At 42.0% G+C, this 27,989-nt stretch overlaps 2 protein-coding genes across 2 annotated transcripts; both read right to left on the bottom strand.

Annotated features, from left to right (window-relative positions):
• Positions 1-143: 143 nt before the first annotated feature.
• LOC119739881 (protein SFI1 homolog) lies at positions 144-23,174 on the bottom strand. Its single transcript, XM_038215002.1, has 29 exons — positions 22,683-23,174; positions 21,312-21,530; positions 20,205-20,276; positions 19,977-20,087; positions 19,336-19,430; positions 18,364-18,584; positions 16,930-17,089; positions 16,085-16,246; positions 15,341-15,411; positions 14,555-14,647; positions 13,736-13,833; positions 13,514-13,580; positions 12,980-13,110; positions 12,507-12,588; positions 11,910-12,002; positions 10,511-10,596; positions 10,139-10,214; positions 9,225-9,320; positions 8,730-8,806; positions 8,341-8,443; positions 7,554-7,650; positions 6,765-6,925; positions 6,091-6,165; positions 5,404-5,655; positions 4,699-5,024; positions 3,962-4,090; positions 2,070-3,110; positions 1,656-1,776; positions 144-947 (listed from the first exon to the last, which is right to left on the bottom strand). The coding sequence occupies exons 1-29, from the start codon at positions 22,979-22,981 to the stop codon at positions 840-842; spliced, it is 4,722 nt and encodes a 1,573-aa protein (XP_038070930.1). The 5' UTR covers positions 22,982-23,174; the 3' UTR covers positions 144-839.
• A 3,599-nt stretch (positions 23,175-26,773) lies between these two features.
• LOC119740051 (beta-1 adrenergic receptor-like) lies at positions 26,774-27,777 on the bottom strand. The gene has a single exon (XM_038215252.1). The coding sequence runs from the start codon at positions 27,775-27,777 to the stop codon at positions 26,815-26,817; it is 963 nt and encodes a 320-aa protein (XP_038071180.1). The 3' UTR covers positions 26,774-26,814.
• Between the last annotated feature and the right edge of the window lie 212 nt (positions 27,778-27,989).

Raw genomic sequence — 27,989 nt, 5'->3', positions numbered from 1 at the left:
CCTGTTTAAATTCTTAAATTAAACAAAAATATATATCATTTGCCTTCTGAGCTCACCTTGACTATGTATGCAGCCCCAGGTTCCACCCCCCCTCCCCGAAGTTTATCCCAAGTTGCCACTGATATCATAGTTTATTTATTGGCAAACTAAACTAGTCAACTTCCAATACTCTCAAACCATATTATATTTGTATACAATTCTGGACGGATATACAGATAGACTACATGTACACTCAAATGTTTTGTTTTGTCATACAGAGAATGGAATTTTTTAAACTGCATGAAATCTGAAATGCAAAACAGTGTCAGAGATGCATTCAAAGTACATTGTAACTTCTTACAGCGTAGATTTATTTTAACCGAGAAATTGCAGACAGACTGTTCCAGCCAATTTGGGCCCAAGTTCATGGCGCTGCTTCACAGCCGATTTTGTGCCAACAGAGTCTCTGTCTATTTCATAGAGATTGTAAGCAGAAGCACAGCAAAATGAAGCCTAACTCCAGAGGAACAAGTTGCTTAAATCAGTCACGTAACAATAGAAATCTCCATGCGCACACACTCACGCCCTGGAATAGTGCTTAAGCAGCGACTTTTCTGCTAAAGCAGTGCTATGAAATTGGGCCCAGGTGTAGTCTATAGACTAATTCGGCTACAGCCGTTTGTTGCGGTGGCCCCCTGCTTGCGGGAGTCGTGCTCAGGAAATACGCACACACTCCGGGCTCCTTTGACCAATAGGGTTACCAAATTGCGCGCACGCCTGATCTTTAAAAATGCGTAGGGCATGGGTGCGGACGTGGCACCACCGCAAAAATGACTTCTAATTTTGTTCGGTGAATGACACTATTCTTGAGTTTGGGCCATAAGTGCATTGACCCTTGAGATGAGCCTTCCGACCCTTGGCTTGTCCTCCTTCAGTTTCTGTGATAGCTCGGACATCTCGAGGTCAATCTAAGACAAACCAAACATTCACAAGGACTTCTTCAACAACAACACAATCAAAGTGGGCATGAACATTGTAGGTGGCGCATTATCACCTGTAAAATAAAGCTTCAGCCCAAATAAATATGATTCGTATGTCAGTCTGCAAACAAGGTCCATAATGAAAGATTGCCAGGTACCCCAGAAGAGTGGAGCATCCATTCCAGCAACTTTGTGAAAAGCCCCCTTGCTTGACTCATTTAAGAAAAAAACAATTGATTCACCCTAACTCTCCCGGACCCTTCAAAAAATCCAGGTGGTGTTGGGGATGATACAGTTCAGCTACTTTTACTTTACATGGCGCTTTTGGCCCCTGGAAACTTCAAGTATAAAGAAAAGTTTTTAATCCATTGGTTTCCGATGAAGTGAAGGATTAGGGGTATTCCAGTAGATTCCTTGCAAAAATGCCTTTGCAAAGGGACAGTGCAAAACTAAACAGACTTTACAGGTTTTACGGGGTACCTCAAGGTTTAATTTTCCAGTCTTCCTGAATGGTTCATATTTTAAATTAAATCTCGTTAATGAAAGCTGCTGGCCCACATTTATCTACAACTTCTAAGGGGCTACAACAAGCTACGGGGCGTTTCGTTTGGAGTATCATCCAGATCTAGATACCCTCCTCAACAGAACAGCAGTCAATGCTTTCAGGCTAATTCGTTCTCCGATGAGTTTCTGTACCTGTTGGAGTTCCTCAGTAACCTCCACGACATCTTGGTCTTTGCCTTCTGCCTCCTGTCCATGGATGCGCTGGTACTCTGCCAACCAGGTGCCCAGCTGACATCTCTGTTCTTTCAAGGTTCTGTCAGATTAAGAGGATATTTACACATTAGGCATGTGAAGTATAAAAAGATCTTGGCTAAGGGACAACAGCATAATTGTGTAATCAACAGCAGAAATGATACGTCCTTGATCTGAGGGATAACGTCCCGCTGAAAAGTTGATCTAAGACTCAGCAAATTATACAAGGATGGTCAGGAGACCAGGTTGAAGGCCTCAAAAATCCACAGAAAATCATGTTTGACGGAACGGGACTGGCATCTGTTTGTTATCCACTGCATCTTTAAAAGTATCAATTTTATTTTTTTCAATTACCTGAATTTTTCCTTTGCCCTTTGGTAGTCCTGCAACTTCTCATGTATCTGTTGAATCTCTTCGTATATGTCTTGGGACTGCGTATCGTCCATTCCTCCTCTCATTCTTGTACGTTGATGTTGCTCTCCACTCTGGTCAAGCACGTGTGGTTCAGCCCATTGGTCTTTATATTCTGAGTCTGTCTTCACAGATTCCAGTTGAAGGGTCTGCAGTTGATGTTGGTGCTGCTCATACTCGTTATTTCTAAGCGATGATGGTGTAATCAGCTGTTGATCTTCTGGAGTGAGGTTTACGGTCTTTGGGACAACGTGGGCTGTATTCTGTGATGACGTTGTTGTCGGTGTTGTTTTGGAGGTTCTAGGTTTGGCAGCCACAGCTCTGGATGTCATGAAGGCAGATGGTGGGAGGAGAACAAGCTTCTCGGGAGGTTGAGAGGAGGAAAGCTCCGGCCTTCTCTCCCCGTCAAACTGAGGTGATGCATCTTGCCTCCGATCGTTTGAAGAATCTGCCTCAAACAGTCCTTCACTTGTCTCTTTCACAACACCTCCTTGAAATGGTTCTAGCTTACCAATGTCCTCTCTGACTTCAACCAATGGTTCAGCAGGAAGAACATCCATCCCCACTCTGTCTCTGAAAGAAGAAGCCGCTTGCAATTCAACCTCGACATGCTCACTACCTCCCGCATGAGGGCGTAAGTCAGTTACCCAAGGTCTGCTTTTGGTTTTCTCACTGGCTGGAAGCTGACCCCCACTGCATGGCTTTACAAGCTCAGCGGGAGGGGAGGGCACAGGGGGTGACCTCCTGTGGGGAATAGATTCAGAGTCGACACTCACTGGTGCTTCTCTCCGCAATGGTTCAGACCCATGTTGCCTGGGTATTTGATGATCAGCCGTAGACAACGGCTGAGGTTGTGCTGCCCTAGGCATGGACTCCATATCAGATGCCATAGGCAAACCAGTTTGGTGCGGGGTTCCGGCGTTTCCTGAAGACAGTTGTTGCTGCTTAAGAAATAGCTCTTGCCCGGGCTCGTGTGGTGCATCACTGGATGAACAAATCATATTTTAATCAAGAATTTGAAGAGGATACAAAATATTATTATCTCCTTCTTGGTCGAGACACTTATGCTCAAGATCTAATCTGCCAAAGCTCCATCTACCAGATAATGCTTATGGCTACTTGAACAAATGACTTCTGCATGAAACACAATTTTCTCTGATTTCTAACGAACTTTACGTACATTTTCATAAGGGCCCGTCTAAATTCATAATCAGGGACGATTGCGGGTAGAATCGTTAACTTTGTCTGGAAGAAGCTCTGCAAGTGTCCCGGACATATTCCGGGGAAATTTTCATCAGCAACTGCTTGACTCACCAATACAGAGGACTTTCATTACGGGAAGACAGCTGGGAAGTTGTTCAGAATCCTGCAACATATACCCAAAAAAATGTCTGCAACTTGTCCGAAACTCGCCCGGATAAGAATTGAGGCAGGCCCTAACAGACGCCGTGCACAATCCGCAGATGGCAATTTGGGGCGTACTGGTAGTGATCCTAGCGTGCACATGCTTTGGCATTGATGCACCTATATGTACCTGTTCTACATAATCCCCAAGACCGACACACAAAGGGAGAACAACAGATCCTTTCAGTCCTCGAGAGTTGGGTCTTTTGTTTGAAACGGTCCTCTGTAGTAAGTTTGTGTGCTTAGTCTACGGGAGAGTGTTATATTACAGGGACAAAGGGAAACACAAAGCATTGTCCTCGAGAGTATAGAAAAACACTACTGCATGTGCTCTCTGTGTTTAAGAAAACTAGAACTTCACAACAGACCAACTATTTGCTTAGGCCTACATTCATTTCAGCAAAGTTTTACCAATGTTCCAATGATCATACCGTGCGGCTGGCTTGCCTGAACTAGGCTGACTGGCCCAGAGTCCCTCTTTCTGTAGGGACTCCATGAGGAAGTCAGGTCTTCTAGGCAAAGGCCTGGGTCTGAGTGCAGGCTCACTTTCCATCACGACTCTGTAATGATGAAATTTAAAAAAAACACATCCTTATGCCATGTCGAGATTGCAAAATTTCTTTCAAAATTTCCTTTGGAAAGTGCTTTCCAAAGTTTTGGAAATCCTTAAAATTTCTTTTTCAGATCAAATCAAACAGGGTAATTATTTCAAAGAGCTCTGGAAATTTCTCTTGCATTGATAGAGCAGGTCATATTCTATGTGTACATAATTATTTCCTATACTGGGAGGTTCATGATTTTAAAACCACCTTCAATGTAAATGCATCTGCTTAAACATACAAGCGATCTTCAAGTTTAATGCATTTACACAACATGCACACAAGCGAGGTGCCACCTCATTAACACTAACTCCCTACTGTCTTTTACTAAGTACTGCACCAAGTCCGCCAAAATCCATCAATCACACTGCTTCCAATGCATGCTTTGCTTTAGGCCTCCAGGCCCAAGTCCATCATGCTCCATCTATATGTAGTCAAACCAGGCCTGTGGGACCAAGTCCCCCAAAATCCACCAAAATGGGAGATGGGTTTTGACGGAGTTGGGGAGGTTAGGGTTGCTACAAATTGTGCTTGCTACATAATTCTTAAATACAATGTACTTTCCTCACCTACTGATAGCCTGGAAGCCTTCCCTCAGCTGTGGTTTTGAACTCAAAGCAATGAGGGGCAACGCACTGGATGATACTGGTCCCTTATTACTGGTTATTCTGTCCAGGCTAGTCCTGCCCCTTGAGGGATCTACGTGAGTAGGGACAGGGTTGCCTCCTACGTCAGACCCAGTCTCTCCCAGCGCATCGAGGGTTGCATAGCCTTGGTCGGCTGGACATCGGACGTTCAGACGCGGTTTTGTTTCCGACTTGGAGCGCCCTCTTTGGGTCATGTTTATCCAATGGGTCGCACAGCGTCTCACCACATGAAAGATCTTGTACGCACTCTGTAGCAGAAAACAATGAGTGGAGTTTCACGGCCAAGACAAGATGGGCTATATTTACGGTTAGAGAGAGCCGCACTGGATATTTGGCACAGACAGAATTTGAAGCTCTATTTGTGCATGTACCATCACTGACATCAAGAAACAATCCTTTCTGGGTAATAATCCTTTCCGGGTAATCCGTGTACATAACAATACCAATGGTGTCAGTTCATAACATTTGTGGTCAACATGTGTGATGACTGTTATCATTTTGCAAAGCTTTAAATTAATTCGTTAAAATATTTACCGGCCTATTGTTTTTTGCTTCCAGTCTCAAGTTGCACATTAATTCCCCCTCAAATAAACTTTAAAAACCTCTACCAAGTGGAGAAACTGGTACCTTGGCCTGATGTTGGGCTGCGACCTTTGACCTCTGCTCGGCCATGAAAGTCCCCACTCTCATCCACTGGCCGACCCCTTCCCTCAGCAGGTACTGTCTGCGCTGAGCCATAGCCTCGGCCAGACGCTGCTTCTTACGTAGTCGCTCCGCGGTGTAAGACAGCCAGGCGTCTAGTACCCTCCTCTGCAGGACCAGACTCCACTGCCACAGTGCCATGACCGTCTTAGTCTGGTGCTCCTTGGACTTGTGGAACTGTGTGGGTGTGGAACAAAGGACAAGTTTGCAGGATCAATTCAGTGCAGTCCAAGTAGTGCTTCCGTCTTGGATATATGCAGTCAGAGATCGACCTGCGTGTTTTGGCCATGATGACCCTATGTGTAGGGTCACTTGGATTATGTGTAGGGTCACTTGGATTTGCCAACTCGCCTGCCTTGTGGGAAACAACTGCTTTGATTTACTAATCGACACATGAATGCACTCACAGACAGACAAGCCTCTAATTTACGGTATAACAGACAAGAAAAAAGGACAAACACATAAACTAAATACCCAAATCTGAACAGACTAAAAACCAAAAATGCAGAACCGAACCATAATTAATATTTAACAAGAACCGAAATCGACTCTATCTGGAGTTCAAACCCCAAACCGCAACCTTAAAAAAACCGAAACTTTCAAATCACCCACCTCTGCTCTCCACCTCAAAAAGAACTTGGCTGATAACCTGGTGTTGTGTAGCCACATAGACTGCCTCAACAACAACTGAAATAAAACAAATATTAAACATGATAACAGAGGAGAAACGTATTAGACAGTGCCTAAAACTATGTGACTTGTCACCACAAAATGAACCCGAAGTCGCCAATTGCAACTATGCAGTCCAGTGGGGCAAATCCAGAATTTGAAGGGGTGGTTGATATTTGTTTTCAGATGAACCTCAATCCGTGAGTCCTGTTCTACCTTTTTCCCAACTTTTTTGTTCTATCAAAGCTATTAAGCAGTAAAAGTAAAGTGTGTCACAAGCCAATGTGGCCCATCAGGCCGGCGTTTATCTCCGGTTTCGGTAGCATGAAACAACTGAGAATATTTCTGTTCCCCCTGGATGGGATGCTAGTCCATCGCAGGTTACTCCCCAGCTAATGCCGGTACCCATTTATACTCCTGGGTGGAGAGAGACAAGTGGAAATGAAGCGGCTTGCCCAAGGACACAGCATATGGCCAGCGGCTGGATTCGAACCCCTGACCCTCTGATCATGAGTCACAAACCCTAACCACTACGCCACACTCCCCCTCAAAGTTATTAAATCAGAGTGAAAACAAATCCCAATCGAAGAAAAATACAGAACTAACAAAAACTGTACCTGTTTACGTATCTCCTGTTGCTTAAACAAGCACCAGTTTTGGAAAGCCTGTTTCATCACTTTGTCACGCCAGTGTCTGATGGCTCTGTCTGTTTGGTTTCTGCTCGCAAGTGAGCGAACGTACGACAACTGCCAGATGCGAAAGACGCGTCCAAGTTTGCCTGTGCGGAAATGGAACAGTACCGTCACTACTGTATCTTGCCTTTTCATATTTTCTCCAGTTTTTTGGGTCAATTTTTATCTAAAAACACTGCATTTTATTGTTCAAGTATAGAGATATATATTTAAAATGAATGTTAAATTCATGTGGATCATTTCGTCGCATTAGTGCAACGAGGTCATAACTCGATTTTGCAACAAAGTCATATCTCGCGCAAGTACGCTCCGTGCAACAAGGTCGCATCTCGCGTATCGCGACGTCCATTGACTTTGTGTTTGCATCCGGGTTATTTTAAGCAAGATACAACCTTTTGACATTGAAAACTCAAATTTCAAGTACATGAAGTCACACGACATTTTAGAAGATACGACCTTGTTGCACAGGCACAACGATTTGCAAAAAGTACTGATTTCTGAAAGAAACCTTGTTCTAAGCGGAGATGGCACTGCCATCATTATACCCTGCGAAATTATTCTGCCTGAAATGGTATCATTTGGAGACAAAAAATGTGCACGAGTAAGCAACATATTCCTGTTGAGAGACCAAAAGATATTCTGAATACGTTTTCTGTGAATAACATTGTTTACAATGTCATTTTAAAAAAGAAATTCTGGAAATTTTTCGAGCACCTCTGTTGAGTTTGTCTTGGATCCTATGCAGTTCCTCAACATCACTTTTTCTCTTGTGGGAGTGTAAGACAGCATACTGTTGCCATGATGTGATTATCTAAGCACAAGGACATTTATCAAGCAATCATTCAATTATAAAAAACAGAACAATTATACTGTCTGAAACAAAACAAATAGCCAGTCGTCTTTTTCACCAATATAAGAGAAGGTGAAATGTGACATTTAATAAATTGTAAAACATTTTATGTAAAAATGTGACCCACTATGGTATGATTAACGTAACCACCCCCTAACCCTTCAAAATCCAACTGCATATTTTGTTGGAATCTGTTTGAGTAAGGACTGCACTAGTAAAATGATTATGCTTTACATGGGGTCAGGCATACCACCATGATCAGAGTCCAACAATTTGGGTGTTGAGTTTACCATATGGTGTTGGATTTTGTAAGAGTGAGGAAGGTTCCTAGTAAATCACTCGAGGGGGTTACGATTAAAGTCAAGTTCTTTTAATGGCAAACAAGTTCTTTAAACGTTTGGCTCATTTTCCACGTTCCCAGGTCAACCCTCTCTCAAATTGTATGAAATTTGTTCATATCCCATGAAAGGTACGTGTTGGAGGTCCAACATTTACCAAATAAAGGCCGATATCAAAAGCTTTCCAAATACAATTTTAACTTCAATTACAATTAACCACAGCGAGTCACAAATGTGCTGCTGACAGGGACAGCCAAATATTTTCCAAGTACGAAAGAGTTTCAATATCTCAAAAACTAGACAAACATTTTACCTTGGCTTTGATAGATTTCATCCAATACTGGCGAGCTCTCTCCTCAAGAATTCTCTCTCTAGTTTGCTCGTTAACATTCCAATGCCACTGCTTCAAGGCCCATCTTAGCGAGTAAATAAGAAAATCAGTGATGGTTATTATTATTATTACCGAGCATGGTACCTTTAGGGAGACATTCCCATAGGGTTGTGTACAAAAATGTTCAAACTTTCAGGACTCCTAACCCCCATATATAAAATAACACAACAAGCTAAATTTTGACAAAATTGGCAGTTACGACGTTTTTGCACTGACACGACGACTTGTGGACACCAATTGGCTTTGAGCTATAGAAGCCTTGAACTCGAATAATTCTGGGGGATTCTAAGACCACGCACGGGGGTACTCACCCTGAACACTCCTGATCTTTGCTCAGCTTTCTCCTCTCCGCTTCCTTCTCAATCTCCTTGGCTCGCTGTTGGTACACCTGCAGTTGGGATGAAAATGAATACAATCATTACATCATAACCCTCCTAGGTTCGTTCCAATCCTCCAAGATAGTTTCAGAGGATTTTTTTTTGTAGGATTAAGGAGGGTAGAGCATAGGCACTTATAGTTTACATAAGGCTTGATGCGCCTTAAAAGTTCTAGTACAAAAATGTGGCACAAGGTTCCTGCAAGGTGCTGGATTTGATGGGATCGAGAAAGATTATTTTTTAGGGAAATGGGCGAGAGTTAACTTCAACACAGATTCTTATTAACTGTAATACTGGGCTTGTAGTGTAGGAAAACCAAAAATACCAGTTCTTTTTTTTCATATGTTCACAATGCAGTTTTGGCAAACCACAAGCTTGGAATATCAAATCTTCCGTGTTAAAACTTGGGGAAGAAACGGAGCAACTGACCTTCCATGCCGTGAGGACTCTATTCTCAAGAAGTTGTTGACGATAGTTGACAGCTCGTCGAATCTTGTCTTTCTTGATGCGACACTGTATGGTGTACTTGACAAAGAAAAAATAATATTATTTATTTTTATCATTTCAACTAAAGATAATAAACCTCTCTTGTTTACGTATAAGTTTGCCCTGACACCATGTAAGGATCAATTTTGTGAGTTTGCATGGTTCCGTGAAGAACCGATAGAAAACCTCAATGTTTTGGACGGTATCTCTGCCTGTTGTCATACTGTCTGAAATTGTTACGTTTTTCCACCGGTTCTTCACAGAACAGCACAAACTCTCAAAAGAGATTTACTTTCACAATGGTGTCACTGCAAGCTTGCACTTACTGCTGATTTCATCTTACAAACATTCAAATCATATCTCTCTTGTTGATGAAGTGAAATAGATACTAATGGTAAGAGACAAGCTGTTCGCGGTCCCAACCAAATTTGAGAGGGACAAGATTTAGTTCTGTAACAGATTCATCTTTTCATAAAGAGGCATTCTCTAGCTCTTCAAGATATGTATTTTACTTTCCTAACGAATTTTCAGTTTGTATATTTTGTTTTAACAAAAAATCACATTTTGGGCATCTGCAACCCTCTGAAAAAGATCTTTTATTTTGTGCACAAATGAACCCAACCTGCGAAAGCCAAATTATTGTCTGGCAGCTAATAATTCAAATTTTGCAAAGAAATAATTCAATTACTAAACGTTGGTGGATTTTTTCCATTTGATGTCTCATTCAAAAGTGAATCACTTATATATTGCTAGGAAGATAGCAATTGAAAAATGAAATATATTTTTTTTCTGTGAAACTAAAAAATAGCATCTGGAACGCATTTTAATTTCGTGTATACATGTAACTAAGTAGTTACCATCGTCCACGCTTTCCAGATCTTGCCAAGTTGCCTCATGCAGCTGTGACTGGATGCCTTATGTTCTTGTTCACGCCTAAAAGAAAAAAAAAGTCAAAAGATATACAGTAAATAATACATTAAACTATGTTTGATAAGTAATTTTTATCTGTTTGGGCTGGTCCCAGAGGGCCAGCCTATAGTTTTCACTGCCTGACTCAATGACTGACTTTCACTTGTGAGCCGGGCAGTGCTATTGTATAGGATTACCCCCTAACCATGCTGGCACAGATGCATGAAAAGACTTCAATTGAGTAGAACTTGGGGGCTCTGGGATTAACTTTACTAGGCTTGCTTTAAAATCTTGCTTATTTGTCGTGTCATTATGTTTACCTTTTGTGGCAGTCCGCAACAAACTCTTTCCATGTTGTCAATGCTGAGGCACAGAGATGTTCTTCATGATGCTCTACTGCCATTGCCTGGGGAAAAAAACAAAACATTTTTTTAAACCCCGCGGGGAACCTTTTCTTTACTCTCATAGTCTTTTGCACTTCACAACCCTTCAAGTTTTGCAAAACGACTTTTGCCCAGAGTTAGCACCCACACTTCAAATTCCTTGGAGGTAATCTTCTGTGGAGTATAAACACTTGCCACAAATCCCTGCACAATTCTTTTGTATTGTTAAGCTCAGGGCAAGCAGGCAGATTCCGTCACGCTTCACTGCTCTCCACAGTGCTGGTTTTGTGCAGTGACTCTCTGTGTGACACGGTTACTTTAACACTTCATATCCCTTCACCAGAAACTGACCTCAAGATATTTAAATGTTTTTTGTATTGCTCTGAACATCGACTTTCAACGAGGAGGGTTAATGGTTAATATAAGTAGCCATTTCTTTAGCAATAAGAAATTCTGGTATTACTTGCCTAAAACTAGACAAGTTTTTCAGGGGAATACAATCTAGCCAATTAAAACCCACAATTTGCAGAGTTACCAAGATGGTATTAAGATTATTCCAAGTAAATCTTGCTTATAATCTTACAAATTTGCTCAAAAAAAGTCAGGCCACAGTTGTCAAGAATCAGCTATTAAAGTTTGCAGCACAGTGCTTCTAGAATTCAAAGTTTTCTGGGTCCCTTTGGGCGTTAGCCCTTGTAAAGCATAATACTGCCAGGCTATAAAGATCCAAGCTATAAAAACCACTGGCCAGATCATATGTCACCTGTTCTGTCAAAATCAGACTTTTCTGGGCATAAGGTCAAAAATGAGATTTTTGCATATTGTTAAAATATGTCCTTTTTCCTTTTAATAGGTGGTTTAATTTTTTAATCAGGTCATTCCTGTGCAAAGTTATGCTATTTTGAAGTTCATTGTGTCGAAAAGTAGAAAACAGAGAAAATGGCCACGAACGTCACAAAACAGACATTTCTTTAACTGATATACCTTAAAAAATCGTCAAAAATACTACATTTAGAGTTCAACTTAGGGTTTCAAACTTTTATTGTATATTTTAGACATGTTCAGGATTACAAATATGCAAAAATTTGGAAATCGAAAAAAATCACCCCCAAAGCGTTTTTTGGCCCTATCTTAATTTCAACCTCTGCCCAGAAGCGTCTGCTTTTGACAGAACAGGTCACATATGACCATGGCACTCCACTACATCACCTGGCCATGTGGCACCCTACTATTATATACACATATACACATAACCTCTGTGTATAATATTCTTAACCTTGGATTATTTTCAAGCATTCTCATGGTCAGGTGGTTAATTCAATAGCTACATGCGTACCTCTTTTTCTTCTAGTTGCTGTTTTCGTCTCATCCGGTGTTTCCATTTCCGAAGCATCCGCTTCCCCAGTGTGCCGTCATAGTGTAGCACAGCCTGAATAAACGAATCAGGGGATTAAGTCAACGGCGAAAATGACAAAAGAGCTGTGATATTGAAAATTCACAAGTGAAGTACATGTACATATATTGCCAAAACGTAGTTTTTCTTGGTCTGTAGTTAAATTAGGGCTGTGCCAAATTATTCGAATATTCAAATATTTTCGATCATCCACTGAATTTCGATTGACATTTTTCAATTCACATAATCGAAAAACATAACCCGTCTGGAGAAGATGACTAGTGTCTACAAATGCCGCTTTTGTCGAAAGAAACTTTACATGCGTGATTTTAAAGCTTCTGCGATGATTATTAGCTCAACTTTCTTTAATATCGCTCAAATATCAGCCATTCCGCTACCTTAATAAAATATATCGATACATACAGATGGTTTAGGCTGGAGCATGTTAAACTTGATCAGCGCATTTCAAATATTTGAATATTCAAGTCCAACATATCATTATTCGAAAAGCGTTTGCGAGAAAGTTTCCCCACTACTTACCATTCTGTGCATCGTGTTGAGATTCTGGCTCGTCTGAAACATGTGCCACCATCTCACAAAGTAAAAACCCAGGACACACTCCCTGGCAAATACAAAAACAGGGAGCTCTCAACGGTTAAAAACAGTCACAGATTTATTTTGCCTGCTGGGCTGGCCTTGTTGAAATTGCCAGCCAGAGAGGGAGGGTTTTAATGACTTCTTAATACAGCATGATTTTTACATGCATAAGTAGTTTGCATTTCAAAAACAAAATCTATTTTTGGGTATATCTCATAATTCAATGAAACTCTACAGAACACTGCAGTGTACACATCCGTGTTGCAAAATTGAGGGACCATATACTTGATGAATGATAGTTATTATGGGGACCAATAACACCGTAGCTGCAGCCGAAAGTCCGCATGACTCGGTCCTAATTTCACTAACTCTCAAAAAATATCCCCACAACGCAGTCACCACTAATGCACAGATACCTGTGGAAGCTGATAGCCTGGATGCCATTGCACCTTTGGTCTTGCTGCCCCTGGGCGTACACTTTCAGGCTATGTAGGCACTTTGGTAGCAGGCGCGACAGGTAGTGTGCTTCTGCCATGACATACTGCGCCTGGGGTATCAAGAACCACAAAACAAACTTTTAAAGTATACGGGTAGAAAGGCTTTGGGAGTCCGGCTGAAAATTTTCTGTGACATTTTTTTACTGCGACAAAGCCATGGACACTACCACTGAATACCTATCAACTTTACAAAAATTCTTTGTTAGCTGTTGAGCTGGCAAAACTTCCAAATGGCAATCGGAACAAATCGGAAATTCTGTGTCAAAGAAGTGGCTGAGATGCCTTTTTTCTTTTCTTCATTCACTTTTTGGTGAACGAAAAAGAATGAACTTGTCGACCAAATTCTTAATTGTTCTGTATTTATAACAAACATAGCATAATAATAATCTGCATGGCATAACGATAATTTGCACATTCACTTCGAAAGAAAGTACTTTTAGAAGAAATAATTACCTGTCTCTTTCGGCGCCAAGCAGTGTATTCCTTCCACTTTTGCATCATTTGACTCAGAATTCGCGACCTTTTGGGTAGATTAACAAAACGTTATCCATAACTCAAAAGTACCATATTATCAACTGAAACACACAAAACTTTAGTGAAGAGCGCCGGCTGAAGTCATCAGATTACTGCTCCTACATTGAAACAGAGGGAGGGGCAACAACAAAAGTAACCCACCTAAACATGCCCCTTGCCTGGCGAGACAATGTGAAGAGGCTGAGCTCTTCTTTCTCCTCGCACCTCTGGATCCATCTCTGCATGGCATGCAACAGCAGCTGGTTGGAAAAAAAAATGACGCAGAAGAGGGTTGACATGAATAAATTGAAGAGAAAATTCAAGTTATATGTTGGCTATTTTCCTTGCTCAGGAGTGAACAGTTTGGGGTGACATATATTTGGGGACTGATGTGACAAGTATTCTCAATGTTATTTGACATTAAAGCATTTCCTAGATATGGCGGATCCAGAGAATGAAAACCTGAATGGCACTAAACCAGAAAATTCAGCATTTAAGATAATAGATAAGATGGTGCTGTTAAAAAAATATCAATATTGCTGAGCTCTTTTTTATATTCTACGTCAAAACGGACAGGCGTAAGATATTTGATAAACGCTCCCTCTTGAACTTTAAAGATCTAAAGCAGTTTCTTATCCCTCTCGTGAGGATCCTACACAAGTGAATGGATATTTTGTAAAGAACTTCGAAAGCTGATATAATGTACACAGAGGAGATTGGAGCACTTAGACGCAAAACAAACATTCCCCTGAAATCTATTCAAGGATTGACACTTTCATGGGTTTGGACATATTAAACTTGACTGATTTTTGACACAAAGGAACATTTTGGAAATTCCTTTCAGATTTGGGGTAAACTTTATAATAGGGTGACAGTTACTCATTGCCCTCAGCAATATTCAGCTCTCCAAAGCAAACTTTGTCAACCTTCTGCTGAAATTTTTTGTATAATAAGCAAAACGTGACTTTTCTGAAACCTCACCGAATGGTTCCTGAACATCTCTGCTTTCGCCTTCCTCCTTTCCTGCAGTCTTTGTCTCACGACAGCGAGTTGAAGAGCACCAAAGCTTGATTTCTGCAGGCGCAAAAAAACATTGCTCAAAATGTTGCAAAACATTGTATCATTATTACACACATTTTCCTCCAAAGCACAAATTCATACTTGGAACCCTCAAAAATATAAACCAAATGTCAGGCAGGGAGAAAATGTCCAACAACTTTTTAAAAAAACTCAAGCGTCGCTCATTTCTGAACTACATCTATCTATTTGAAATAATAATATCGCCTTCCATCACTGTGACCCAGGTTCGAATCCTGCCCAGGGGCTATGGGCTCCGTGCGCCAACGAAAGAGGGCGCCCTTTTACCTAGCAACAACGTCCCATGGGCAGGACATTTCGCTGGTTGACGCGCACCGTTCCTTGTGTGTGACGCACGTACACCAGGGGATTCAGTTGTACTATGTACACCCAGTGCTAGTGGTGGCTGCGCGTCGCGGCAAAACTGCAGTCAGGCAAGATGGCGTCGGTCGGTCACCCCCAACTGTGCTTTCTTTGCCAGTGAGGGTGTACTTTTGAACGGAGTGGATAGGTGGATTGGGTTTTCCATCCTTGCCTGAGCCCGTGGGTTTTCCTCCCACCTAATTCAATGGTTTTGAACTGCACATTGACTAGGAGAGTAAATGAAAATGCAGTAGTAGGAGAGTAAAGTTAAAATGGGCAACTTTTCAATCAAACAAATGAGTAACTAATAACAATGTGATGTCTTACCAGGAGTTGGCATCTGTAGTGCTGCTCAGCTACTTGTATCTTCATTCTCCTCTCAAACTTCAATTTGATGACTTCGCAGAATTAAGGACAAACAGGTCGTCTTTCAAAGCTGGGAAAATGTGTACTTGGCTAAGAGCATGTTCATATTTCAAGAGCATGTTCATGTTCATATTTCATGGAGGCAGGGGTAACTGTTCCTCTCGCATGCAGTGAATTAACCTAGAATCTCCGATTTTAATATCACACGTACATCTATCTCTTATATCCCTTTCTCCAGAAAACTTTACAGGCAGCTCCAGCGTTATGCAATGCCCGTGACAGAGCTTTTAAAGAGCCCAGTGAATAAACCCAAAATGTATTTTTCAAATCTTATACATCCATCATCTAGTAATGGTCAAGGAGATTACAGACTAGGAGTTTTGGATCATTTCTCTGAATCATTAATTAGATATCATGGTTAATTGGCTCTGTCATGGACATTACACTTCCTTTCATAAGGCTGGAATTGAAAATTTGTGCATGTATTTCCAGCAAAAACTCCCATTTTACTCTTTCTAGAGTAAGATTCTGTCCAACTTTCACAAGGTCGGCTCAGTGTACTACAAGTTTCCTCTAAAGACACAAAATTCACTATTTAGTAACTCAGCTCGAACTTCCTTCAAAATTCAAAATATTCAGCTTCATCTGAATATCGCGCACCAATTTTACTGAGGTTGGCCAACGACAGAAAAAGTTTAAGGATACAGTATCTCCATCTGACGAAGTGCTTCCTCAGTCTGCATCTCTCAGCCATCACATACAACTTCTCTCGCTGTTCTTGCATGAGCCTCAATGTGTACCATCGGCCGTGCCAATGCTGCCAGCTCTTGAGCAGTAAGTCATCTCGGTGTAGTTGTGACGTATAAGCTATTAAACATCGACAAGAACAGATATTTATTGTGGAGTATGGCAGTCCGGGGGTTACGCTGGATTCAACTTCAGCCAAATTTGAAAAGTGGCAAATTATAAATGAGTTATCGTGTTCGCTATCAAATAAGACATTGAAGGGTCATTCCGTGTCAAATCCCTCCCCCAAAAATGAAATTTTAAACGCCACTCCCTTTAAATTGGTTCATATTTAGTTTATGGAAAATTTAGGCTGAAAAAGCTTAAATTTTTAAGTTTTCGTGCTACCGCCTGCCATTATTTGGCAATTTTTGTCAAAATGGGCGTGGCCGCTAATTTTCAAAAAGGACACATCTCCATAACCTGTGGGCCAAATTTGTTAATCTTGATTTCTTTTGAAAGGTTACATCATAAGAAATCCAAAGTTACCATCATTTTTCATGTCGGAGTAATTTGAAGTATGATGACCTTTTGACCTTTACTTTCCCCTTGAATTTGACATGAATACACATTGGGGTATAATTTTCATCCAAGTTCGTCTCAAGGTCACGTGAAGGTGAAATTCAAAAAAGTTATCACAGCTTGCAATGAAGTTATTCCGGGTTGCTGCCAACTGGACTAACTTCCTTCAGGCTCACCTTTTGTACAAGGAGATACGGCGTTGAAAACAAAAGAAAGCGAAGAAGTGTGAAAATTATTAGTACCTTTTTCTCTTCTACGGTCCCTTCGGTGAGTGGTGTAAGACACAAACCCCTTGTAGAAGCATTTAGCAACCAAGTTCCTCTCATACAGGTCTATTCCCTTCTGGTCTTTGTGACGTTGCTCCAGCTTATCTTGAGTCGCGGCTATCCACCTCCGCCATGTCTGCAAGATTTTTTTGATAGAATGTCATGAAAGCATTTCATCAAGAATCTCTTATGCTACTAAAGTTGCTTTGTGATGTTGAGGGTTACACGATGGATATTGTTGAAGCTTGTTTTAGCTACCGGCAGATGTGCACCGAGGGAAAGGGAAAAGAGGCAAGGTCAGCGAAGAGGGACATTACCCCCTCTCCACCAAACAAAAATGATTTTGACAAATTTTAAGCCCGAATACATTTTTAAATCAATGTAGATAATTTGGGGAACCCTTACAAAAAGGTTTAATTGGAGATTTGTTTGGAAAAATATTGCAGGTAATTTAAATTATTTGTTACAAAATATTTAAATCGTGCAAAACCCACAATGTTCGAATAAGAATCACCTTGGGGGTATCTATTTCATTATTTGAGAGTCAGAACCCTTCATCTATTAGGTGTAACTATTAACGGGCTGATTAGGTTTGGATAAGGGGTTCACCTGGGTGCGTTGGGGGTTGATCTGGGTGGGTAAGGTGGGGTTAATCTGGAAGGGTTAGGGGTTGATCTGGGTTGGGTAGGGTTTGATCTGGGTCGGTTAGGGGTTGATCTGGGTGGGTTAAGGGAGGTTTATCTACGTGGTTTTGGTGTTCATATGGGTTGGTTAGAGGGCTGATCTGAGTTAGGGATTGATCTGGGTGGGTTATGGGTTGATCTGGGTGGGTTAGGGGTTATATGGGTGGGATTGGTGTTGGATCTGGGTGGGTTAGGGATTGATCTGGGTTGGTAAGCGGTTGATCTGGGTAGGTTAGGGGTTGATCTGGGTGGGTATCTGGGTGGGTTAGGGGTTATCTGGGGTGGGATAGGTGTTGGATCTGGGTGGGTTAGGGATTGATATGGGTTGGTAAGGGGTTGATCTGGGTAGGTTAGGGGTTGATCTGGGTGGGTTAGGTGTTGATCTGGGTGGGTTAGGGGTTATCTGGGTGGGACAGATGTTGGATCTGGGTGGGTTAGGGATTGATCTGGGCGGGTTAGGGATTGATCTGGGCGGGTTAGGGATTGATCTGGGCGGATATTAAAGGGGTTGATCTGGGTGGGTTAGGGGAGCTTTATGTAGGTGGGTTTGGTGTTGATATGGGTGGGTAACGGGTTTATCATGGTCGGTTAGGGATTGATCTGTGCGGGTTAGGGATTAATCTGGGCGGGTGGGCTAGGGGAGGTTTGGTGTTGATATGGGTGGGTAAGGGGTTGATCATGGTCGGTTAAGTGATTAATCATTAATCATGTCTGAATGTATGTCTACCTTGTGCACAAGATTCTGTGCCCAGTGCTGCACAGCGAAGTCCCCAGCCTCCTGCCTGTCTTGCACTGCTTGTCTCTGTGACATCCAGCGCACCCAGGCCCACTCTAGGTATCGCATTGCTGCATGGCTATCTGCCTTCCGACGTAGTGCTGTCTTGGCCCTGCGACTGACGACGTAAACCTTCCAGGCTTCTAACACTCTTGATTGAAGCTTTCCATTGGCTGTAATCAGTATTAAACATTTGGAAAGCATAATAGGCTGCTCTGATGAACGCTGCTTTGCCAAACATTTGGCCATACCAAACATCTCTTTGGCTCCCAAAGTAAATATTCAAATATACAAACCACTGGTGGTGCAAAACAATTGCTACAACGAATGGCAACTATACTGAAGACTCTTTTGTTGACCCCACTGTGTTTGTTATAGCGAAGCTCTAATGCATGCATTATTAAGCTGTTATTTGTGATCTGCTCTCGGAGTTGTAATTGAGTGGGTTTTTTAAATTTCAATTCCAATTTGGTCTGATTAGATTAATAATTTTTCTCAGAGGACTGGTTAGGCCCCCCAAAAAAATGTCTGCTTCCGATTACATGGCATTCGAAAATAGGGTAGGTAGGTAGGGATTTTTTTTTTTTGGCAAATTTTTTTTGTGTACGATCATATGGAGGAGTCTGCGTGTAGTCAAGGCTAAAAGGTATAAAGTGATGGCTTTTGGGTGTTTTTTTCTCATTTTCCAATAAAAAAATTAGGGTAGGGGCTGTCAGAATAGGGTAGGTAGGGAAACCGGAAGCAGAACTATTATTTTTTTTGGCCTTACTGAAATTTAATGGAGAAGTCAAAACCACAAACACCGTGAGGGAAGTGTGCGACCCAACATGGAAGAAAGAAGATCAGCAATGCAACATTACTTAACCCCCACCCCACCCCATCAAAAAGTAATAGTTCTGTATTAACCTAAAATCACATACTTACCATGTGCGACTGCGACAGCATCTTTAGAGCTTTTGATTTTCTCCAGGAGGACATATTCTTTCCACGCATACCACACTGTCTGGCATATGTGATATCTAAATGATACAAGATTTGCCACGTACATGTATAAGCAAAAAAGATAACTCATGATAACTCATGCTTGATCGAAAACATCTATTGGTACGCCACATCTTGAACAAGCGGCCCGGCGGGCGATTCAAGACAAGTGTACCATTCAAATTTATCAGAACAACAGCTTTTACCTGTACCTGATTCAAGCATTTCAGAAAAATGGGTGCTTGAGCCAAAGTTTGAGAAATTGCCATTTAGGAAAAATACTAGCCTTTATTTTAGGTATCACCTCTTTGCAGCAAGAACACAAGCTTGTTATTGTTTGATGTGACGCCAGATTATGCTAAAGACACACTGCTATCTTTACACATCTTAGTGAAAATTTCTATCCACATATATGCTAAGCATGCTGAATTATTGGTGCCTTTTGTCCCCCTGTTAGAATTTGACTTGAAATCCAAACAATCTCAGTTATCTTTTAACCAATCAGAAAGATTCAAGTACTATAATGAAATACAGTTTTTTTTTCGTGAAAAAAATTTATTGAAAATGATTCACTAGTTCTCTACCTCCTGTGATAATCCGCTCTGATCTGAAGTTTCCATTCTCGGCGACTCGTCCACCAGAAATCGATCCATTCCCTGAGGGCAGCAGACAGCAAACGTTTCCTGTAATGTTGCCTATGTGATCAAAAGGAACCAATTTTGTTTGATTAATCTACAGAAAACTTCCTTCAAGTTCAAAGTTTGGAAAAAAATTGCACTTTTTATTTCAGACGGTGACACTGTACAACTTGCCTCACTACAGACGGGCGGACACGACCAAAAGCTGCAGCAATCCAAATATGCAGGAACTTTCTTGCAAGATGTCTGAAAACAAAAAGCACCGATAAAATCAAAAACACATTTTTACATACAATCTTGGAAAAAGTGTTGGATGTAATACAACTATGCCTTATTTACTCTTTTTTTTTATAATGTGAACTGAAATGTGACTTCCCAGGTTCGTTTGGCTAAAATGCATCCTCAATCCTCCAAAATCATCAAACTGCCGCCACGTAAGAATTGGAAACCTTCGGAGGGATAACCACTGCCTCATCCTTCAAAATCTTCCAACTCACTTTTAGGACAATGAAGCAGTGCAGATGATGATGATGATATCCAGAATAATATAGGCCTACATTTATGCAACCTAAACAATGCAATAAACATGTACACAACGGAAGACCTTGACTCAATGCGCCGTTCAAAAAATACAATTGGCACTTTATACAAGACGAGGTTTCGCCTCGCCCACTTCCTGGGGGTGGCGGCTTTGCATGTTTGTTGACGGTGTAAACTGAGGATTTTTAATTGTTCCTCATCATCGAACTTTTGTTCGTACTTTTTTTGCAACAGCTCCTATTGGTTTTGTACATGATTTCTAATCGAGGACGTCCTCGATTTGACTCCTGTCCTCAATTACACAATGATGTTTCACATGCGTGTCCTCGATTTACACCATAAACAAACACACACATACACCCTTTCTTCTCCCTAACCACCTAGTACTTCCTCAGGACTACCCTGCTAAATCCAACAAAGTCCAACCGGACTTTCCTGTTCAATCTACTGTGCCTCATTTTCAGTTGTCTGCTGAATCCAACGGAGTCCAACAATGCGTTATAATGCGGTTCACTTGCCTGCTGAATCCAACATTTTGCATGAGGAATGTACACAAGGGGTTAACTGCTCAATCCAACAGGCTCCATCGGGTATGTGACATAGTTGGATCCTGTTGGATTCAGCAGGGTTAGGGTTACAGTATAGCGGTGATACAGCCTCAATCCCTTAAAATCCTCCAAAGTGCCTGTTGTATTTTGGAGGATTGAGGAGGGTTAGGGCTAATAGAAACTTAATACACACCTGATCCTGATTTCTTTGAGCCGGCCACCCATATTCCATATATAGCCTGGTTTGGCCCTCGGCATGCGAGCACTTTTGGGATCAGATACAGACGACGGCAAGCCAGGCTTCTTGGGTGTCGAGGCCGGACTTTGGAAGTGCACACGGTGAGAACTCTTGGGACTTGCTTTGACGTGCGACTTGGCAACTGGAATGCGAGACCTACTTGGTGAATGTGAACTGTTTTCAAGAAAAGGAAATATAACAATGCAAACAGTTTGAAAACCTCAAATCAAACAGTGACACAAAAATACAGATATAAAGTTTGAAATGGTCAATGATCACGTGAAAGTAGCCCTACCAAAAACAATAATTTACTGATTCCAAATAGGGCTTTGTATCGGATTTGTAGGGTTCAAATGTATTCTTTTAAGGCCACTCTTTTTTTTCCATCTTTGCTATTTTTACAGAAGTCGACCATTGAGCATGCATCATTTATCAATTCAATGGTTCTCGGATTTTACTTCCCTTTACTTGGATATCCTTCAGAGCTAGTGCGAGTAACTAGGTCTCTACGAATCGCCTTTTTGACATTTGGACATAGTCGGGCGATACTGTCGCCCGACCATGTCCAAATGTTAATAAAGGCGATTCGTAGAGTCCTGACTCCTAGTTGCTAGTTATTCAGACTAGGCGATCGGATCGTGTAGCTAGTGAGTTATGGGCCTCATTCCCGAGAACAAAATCCACTTTTAATTTATTTGACTTACCAAACTAGTCATTGGCCAAATGTTAAAAAAGGTGAGAGAGTCCTAGTTCATCATGTTCATGTAGTTACTCTGACTAAAACTAAGAATAAGAGGGGCCCGTAACTACATGATCGCCTTCACTAGAACTACACAATCGCCAATCCGCCATGTCTAATCATGCTAATGCCCAGTAGTAGTACTCCTAATGCCTAGGGCAGCTTATTTCGAAGTGGCTATCGTTACGGCAGCCGTTGTTTAGCGCCCTCTACGATACTTTTTTGATACGCACGCAGGTATATAATTAATTGTTTCCCCACGTTTTAGCGAGCAGTGCGACAGCTCAGTCGATTTTGCACCGCGAGGTTGCGGGTTCGCATCTCAGTTTTGCACTCGAATTTTTTTCCTTTGGCTTTTCTAACCTGAGGCTTTGGAGGATTTTTTTAAAAAGGGAAATGAAGTTTCCCTTTTCATAACGTTCAAATTCACTTTTTTTCCTTCTAATTTTATATTTTCTTCTCATGTTTTTATAAAAGTTGCAGCCCCGTAACGATAGAAAATGGGAAATGCGTTACAGCTGCCGTAACGATAGCCACTGCTTAAAATTAAATAGGCCTTATAATTATTTCACCATGTTCATGCTTACATTTTGGTTGGTGACCTTCCTGTTTCTTCCTTCTTCATTGAGGTTTTTTTAACTTCTCCAAAATTTGCGACAGCCCTCCCCACTGCTCCTGGACCAGCGCCTCTGTCTACGGTAGACGCCCATCCATCTCCCCGTGCAGCTAGTCTCATCTTCGCTGCCTTCACTCGCAGCCCCTCGCTCAGTTCATGTAGCACGGCCTGCTTGGCCTTCGCCCGCAGGCTGGCATCGTTTCGCTGCGAGAAACGATCAGCTTTTCGCACGCTTCTCTGTTGCAGCAGAGTAGATGTAGTGGGTTGCATGTTGAATTTTGCCCACAATTTCACATTTTATGACATTCTTTTTCCATAAATTCAACGTTCTGATTTAGGGTTTTTTGGTAATACATGGGCAATGTTTTGAATATTTTTGACATCCTGTTTGCGTGTTTTTTCCTTGCGCAGTTTCAGCCGAAATGTCAAGTTTCATGTTTAGCGCCAGCCATTTTGAGATTTTAGTCTTGGTCAATCATCTAATAACTCACTGACATTTCCATAATATTTATTTTAGCCTAATTTGACCAAGCTCAACTTAAATAAAACAAACTAATGAAATTTCTTATATTTTAGATTAATTACTTGTGATAAAATATTGTTGTTGAATATATAACAAAATATTAAATATAAAGTTATATTTATTGTCCTACGGCTGTTGTATGCATCTCTGACAAACTTTTTGCCAATCGGGAGCAAGTTCGAGCGAGAGCCAAGTGTTTACCCACAGTTCGACTATCGCGCTCGAATGGTGGACGATCCGCCCACTGAAGCCTACGATTTGCAGCGGCGTTCGCAGGATTTTACTGAAGGGGGGGGGGGGGTCGTTCATCCGGAAAGTCCACCATGGCGAACAACGTGTGATATGTTCTCGATTGTCCATTGAAATCATCCGGAAAGATCAGCAAGCTGGACAACTGAAACCATCATGTATACCGGCCGAGAAAGCCTGAAGCTGCCAAGTCGCTTAAGCCTAGTCAAACGACTACGTTACACCTGAGCCCTTGGGGAAAAAAAACCTGGCTGAAATGCAAAGAGAGACACCGCCTATAAGCGCCACCTGTGTGCGATTTACATGCAAATCAAATGCATAAAGTGACTGTCCCGTAAGATTTCTCCGGCCCTCAGGCGCGGCGTACGTATACGTACACCAAACGACTAATAAACTCCACACCGGTTCTTGCTTGGATGAATTCATTGTGGCACCCGAATACCACGTCACTCGCCAAACTTATGGCTGTTTTCACTCTATAGAAATTACAGTTGGAGGCGGAGAACAAAATCAAGTTGCTCACCAACATTGTCACCGTCGCGTTTTACAGCACAGTGGTTCCACCGTCATCGGGTTATCAATTGAAATGAACAGGTGGGCGCATAATTATACGCCCTAGAGGCGTCAACCATCGACGAGCAACCATACAACCAGTGTATGCAAACAGCGCACTTATATCCCTACGCGTGTATATTTGGCTAGTTCGCACCCGATTTTTATTGGTTCAATATTTGGCAATGCGTAGAGAACGGCTGATAATAAGAGTTTTTGGGCTTGGTTTTCATATTCCTCGTTCATATCAGAACTCTCTATACCATTTTGGGAAATGGTTACTGAAAACAAATTATCCGAAATTGTAGGGCCAGTTTTGTTTTGTTTTCATGCATCGCGAGGGGGCACATTAATGTCCGCAATTAAGAGAGGCATCTTGCGTAAATCGGGGGGGGGGGGGCATTCGGGCAAGTGCCCCCCTCTTCCTACTCCGCGTTCCGCGCCCCTGGATGGTAGGGCTTTGCTACGTCATGTTCTGTGCTTTCATGGAATTTGACGGCTACCCTTCCAACGATCTTCTCCCATGATACAACATTTTCAGGATGAAACACACGAGCCTTATTTTGATACGAAAACGTTCTAAAAAACGTTCTAAATTGAGGGTTTGTCACACTTAGTGCATTGAGCATGAGTAATTGCATACTCCCAGCAGGCTAAGAGCCCCAGTTTAAGTTATTGATAGGTCCTCGAAAAGCACTCAGCTTTAAAAGGGTCGCATTTGCCATCATCATCCATTGCCATCACCATCCGCGGCGATACTTCACCTTGCCTACTTTTGAGGTTGCATTATGCACGCGATCGCAATGATGTTATCGTAACGTCTATGAATGCAACTTAATTTCTGGCAGCTGAATGGGTCCCAGCAATCGTCAGTACATTAAATAATGTCCCATTTATCGTCATGTGATGGGTCCGTGTGAGTGGTGACTTTCCTTATCGAATATGAAGGACTCGTATCCGGTGAGCTTACTGCATGCAAACCTCATATTCAGTGCCCTTTGCAAAGGTGTAGGCCTGCTACTGAAAATTTGATTGCATTACTTTTATAAATTTCAAATCGAGTTAACGCTAGTCACTTTGAAATGAAATACACCGTCCAGTGAAAGTACATCATGATAATATTATTGCGGCGACACAATACTTATGATCAATACCGAACATCTCCGTGACGATTTCCCACCCTCGCCCAAAATTAAGTTTCACAAGCGTTAGTTTCAAATGAAATTGAAAGAAATACAATAATATAACATTTTAGGGTTTTATTGTAAGGCCTTAAGATATTGCGTGCGAGCATCATTTCATAAAGCTATACACCATATGCAACTTTTCCGACCTTTTTGCTTATTTGTGGTGACGCGAGGTGACACGAAGACTGTACTAAGAAAGTTGAAGTTCAGTGGCCTATTGCGTGCTCAACTTGAGGCATCCTATTGCGTGCTCAACTTGTGGCAATTGATGTCAGAATAATTCTATCTCTAACCCTTATTGAAATCATTGCTGAAAAAATATTTGTCAAAAAAATCCGCTCATGGGATTGGATCAACAACTGTCATGTTGGTCTTAACGGCCATAGTGAGACCCTCTTGGATAATTTAACTCTGCTCGTTTTACCTAATTAAAAAAAAATAGATATCACTGTTCTGATGTCGTCACTGGTAACATTACACCTGTTACTTATCGAACCATCATAAAGGTAAAGGTAAAGGTCCCATAGCCATTACTGGCCGTATGGGCAGTGGGATGTTAGAGGTCCACTGTGTATTGGGCGTGGCATAATAATTATGAGTGGCGGTGCCCAGTCCTCTCCTCTCGCCGTCTTAGCTTTCCTGAACGAATCAGGTACCCATTTGTTTTTATATATCAGCTGTACCACCGGTGACGCCTTGGTATTTCTGATCATTTAACAACCATTTTTTACACGACAGATACAGCTAACATAATTACGTGAAGCTTGAGATTTTATTGATATGATCACAATGTTTCACATGCTCATTTGGATCAAGTGCTGTACCGGTTGAGAAAAAAAAAACAAAACGAAGGACCAATTTTTGAATGATCTTTTGCCTGTATAGCACTTTCAAAATCTGAGATAGGAAAGCCCAATCAATGAGCCCAATTAAAACACCGTTTTAAGTTCTGTCTTAGGATCACAATAAAAAGGTAAGTGTTCTTTCAGCAAGACGAAAACGATTCTCATAGCGATGCATGTAAATTGTTTTCGTTCTGCTGAAAGAACACTTACCTTTTTATTGTGATCCTATGACAGAACTTTAAAACGGTGTTTGTGTTCAAAATTCCGTGACTTGAATTTGAATGATTCTTGTACTAAAAGAAAGCTTAATGACTGGGCTTTTATATCCTAGATTTTCAAAGTGCTACAGGCAAAACTTTATTAAAAATTGGTCATGCGATTTTGGTTTCGGGTTTCTTTTTTACTCACCCCGTATACTGATAGGCAAAATGCGAATAAAATTATACACAATTAATTTCACTCCTTCCTTGGTATGCTTACTTTTTGATGTCCACAGTTCGGCTCACTGTTCAATCCCGTTATATTTTACGTTGGGCAAGTTAAGCCTCTTTATAACCTTAGTTGCTTTATTAATGTGCTTGTTGTCGAGGTTTGTTGTATCCCTTGTGGTCCATCATTCGTGTGGTCGTAAACTATCTATTTACCTAAAAATGTACCAGTAGTTACACATTCAAAATTTGATTCACACGTTAATAATATCTCCTTCTTTTTGTCATTATGACTTCTGTGGTATATTCCTGTGTGGATTTACGCAGGGACGGTACGAGAAGAAGTGGTCATGTGACTATCTGCACTTTCAACTGTATTTGTAGCGGCAAGAGCCCCAGGGCATTTTCGGCAAAGAAGTTTGAAAGCCGTCCTCCTGAAGTTCTTGGATGTTGCTAGGTAGATGAAAAAGTTCCACCAGCTGTTGGATAGAAGCAGCCACATACTGCAGAATTTCACGGCGTCCGGGAGACCATGGGTACTGATGTTCAGGTAGATGTTGCAGAAGAGGAAGGGCATGTAGGCGAGGTTGAAGGCGCCGGTGACTATAAACATGGTCCGGATGGCCCGCATGTCAGCCGAACGCGGGCCGTTGGCTGGAGCCCCCTGGGCGGCGATCTGGCGGGCGTGACGCCTGCTGATCCGGAACAACTGGGCGTAGAAGAAGATGGTCAAGATGGACGGTACCGCGATCCAGATGCTGCAGATGGTGACCAGATAAGCCAGGATCTCCTGGTTGCCCCACTCGGGCAGGCAGACGCACAGCACCCTGTCGTAGATGATCAAGTTGCTGTTGAGGGCCACGTAGGTGTTGGCTCCAATGGTGCTCAGCCAGACTGCCGCCAGGGCAACCCCAGCCCGCCGGCGAGTCATCAGGCCGTAGTACCGGAGCGGTCTGGTGACGGCTAGGTACCGGTCGGCGCTGACGCACAGCAGAGACAACGTCGATATCATGGCGAAAGAGGGTCCCATCACGCCGATGATCCGGCACATGACGTCTCCGTACAGCCACCGGTCTACAGCGGAAGGAATCAGGGAGAAGGAGATCAGAATCCCCACAGACAGGTCTGCCACGGCCAGCGAAGTTGCGAAAATCTTGGTCATCTCTGCGATCTCCCGAGTCTTCCATGTCACCGCTATACTGATAATGTTGGCGACGAAGATCGTGATTGCGTCGGAGAGTATGAACGCCGTACGGGCGGCAATAAGCCCGGTGTTGGGCATTTCACCACACGGTAAGACTTTCTTTTGTCCACCTAGGTTTGAGTAATAGATTCAAGTGATGCCATACCCTTGACGGAGCGGCAACTTTATATTGAAGCAACGCAAGAGCTCATTTCGAATTCCCACGAGCGGCGCGAGAACCAATAGAATACTGCGCTTGACTGCTTAATGAAGATCGGGCTGTCCGCTGGGACGGTATCGTGTAGCAAGCC

Source organism: Patiria miniata, unplaced genomic scaffold (genome assembly GCF_015706575.1).
Source record: "Patiria miniata isolate m_02_andy unplaced genomic scaffold, ASM1570657v1 HiC_scaffold_4, whole genome shotgun sequence".
Lineage (NCBI taxonomy): Eukaryota > Metazoa > Echinodermata > Asteroidea > Valvatida > Asterinidae > Patiria > Patiria miniata.
Note: the sequence above shows the minus strand (reverse complement) of the source record. Positions and strands in the feature narration are given on the sequence as shown.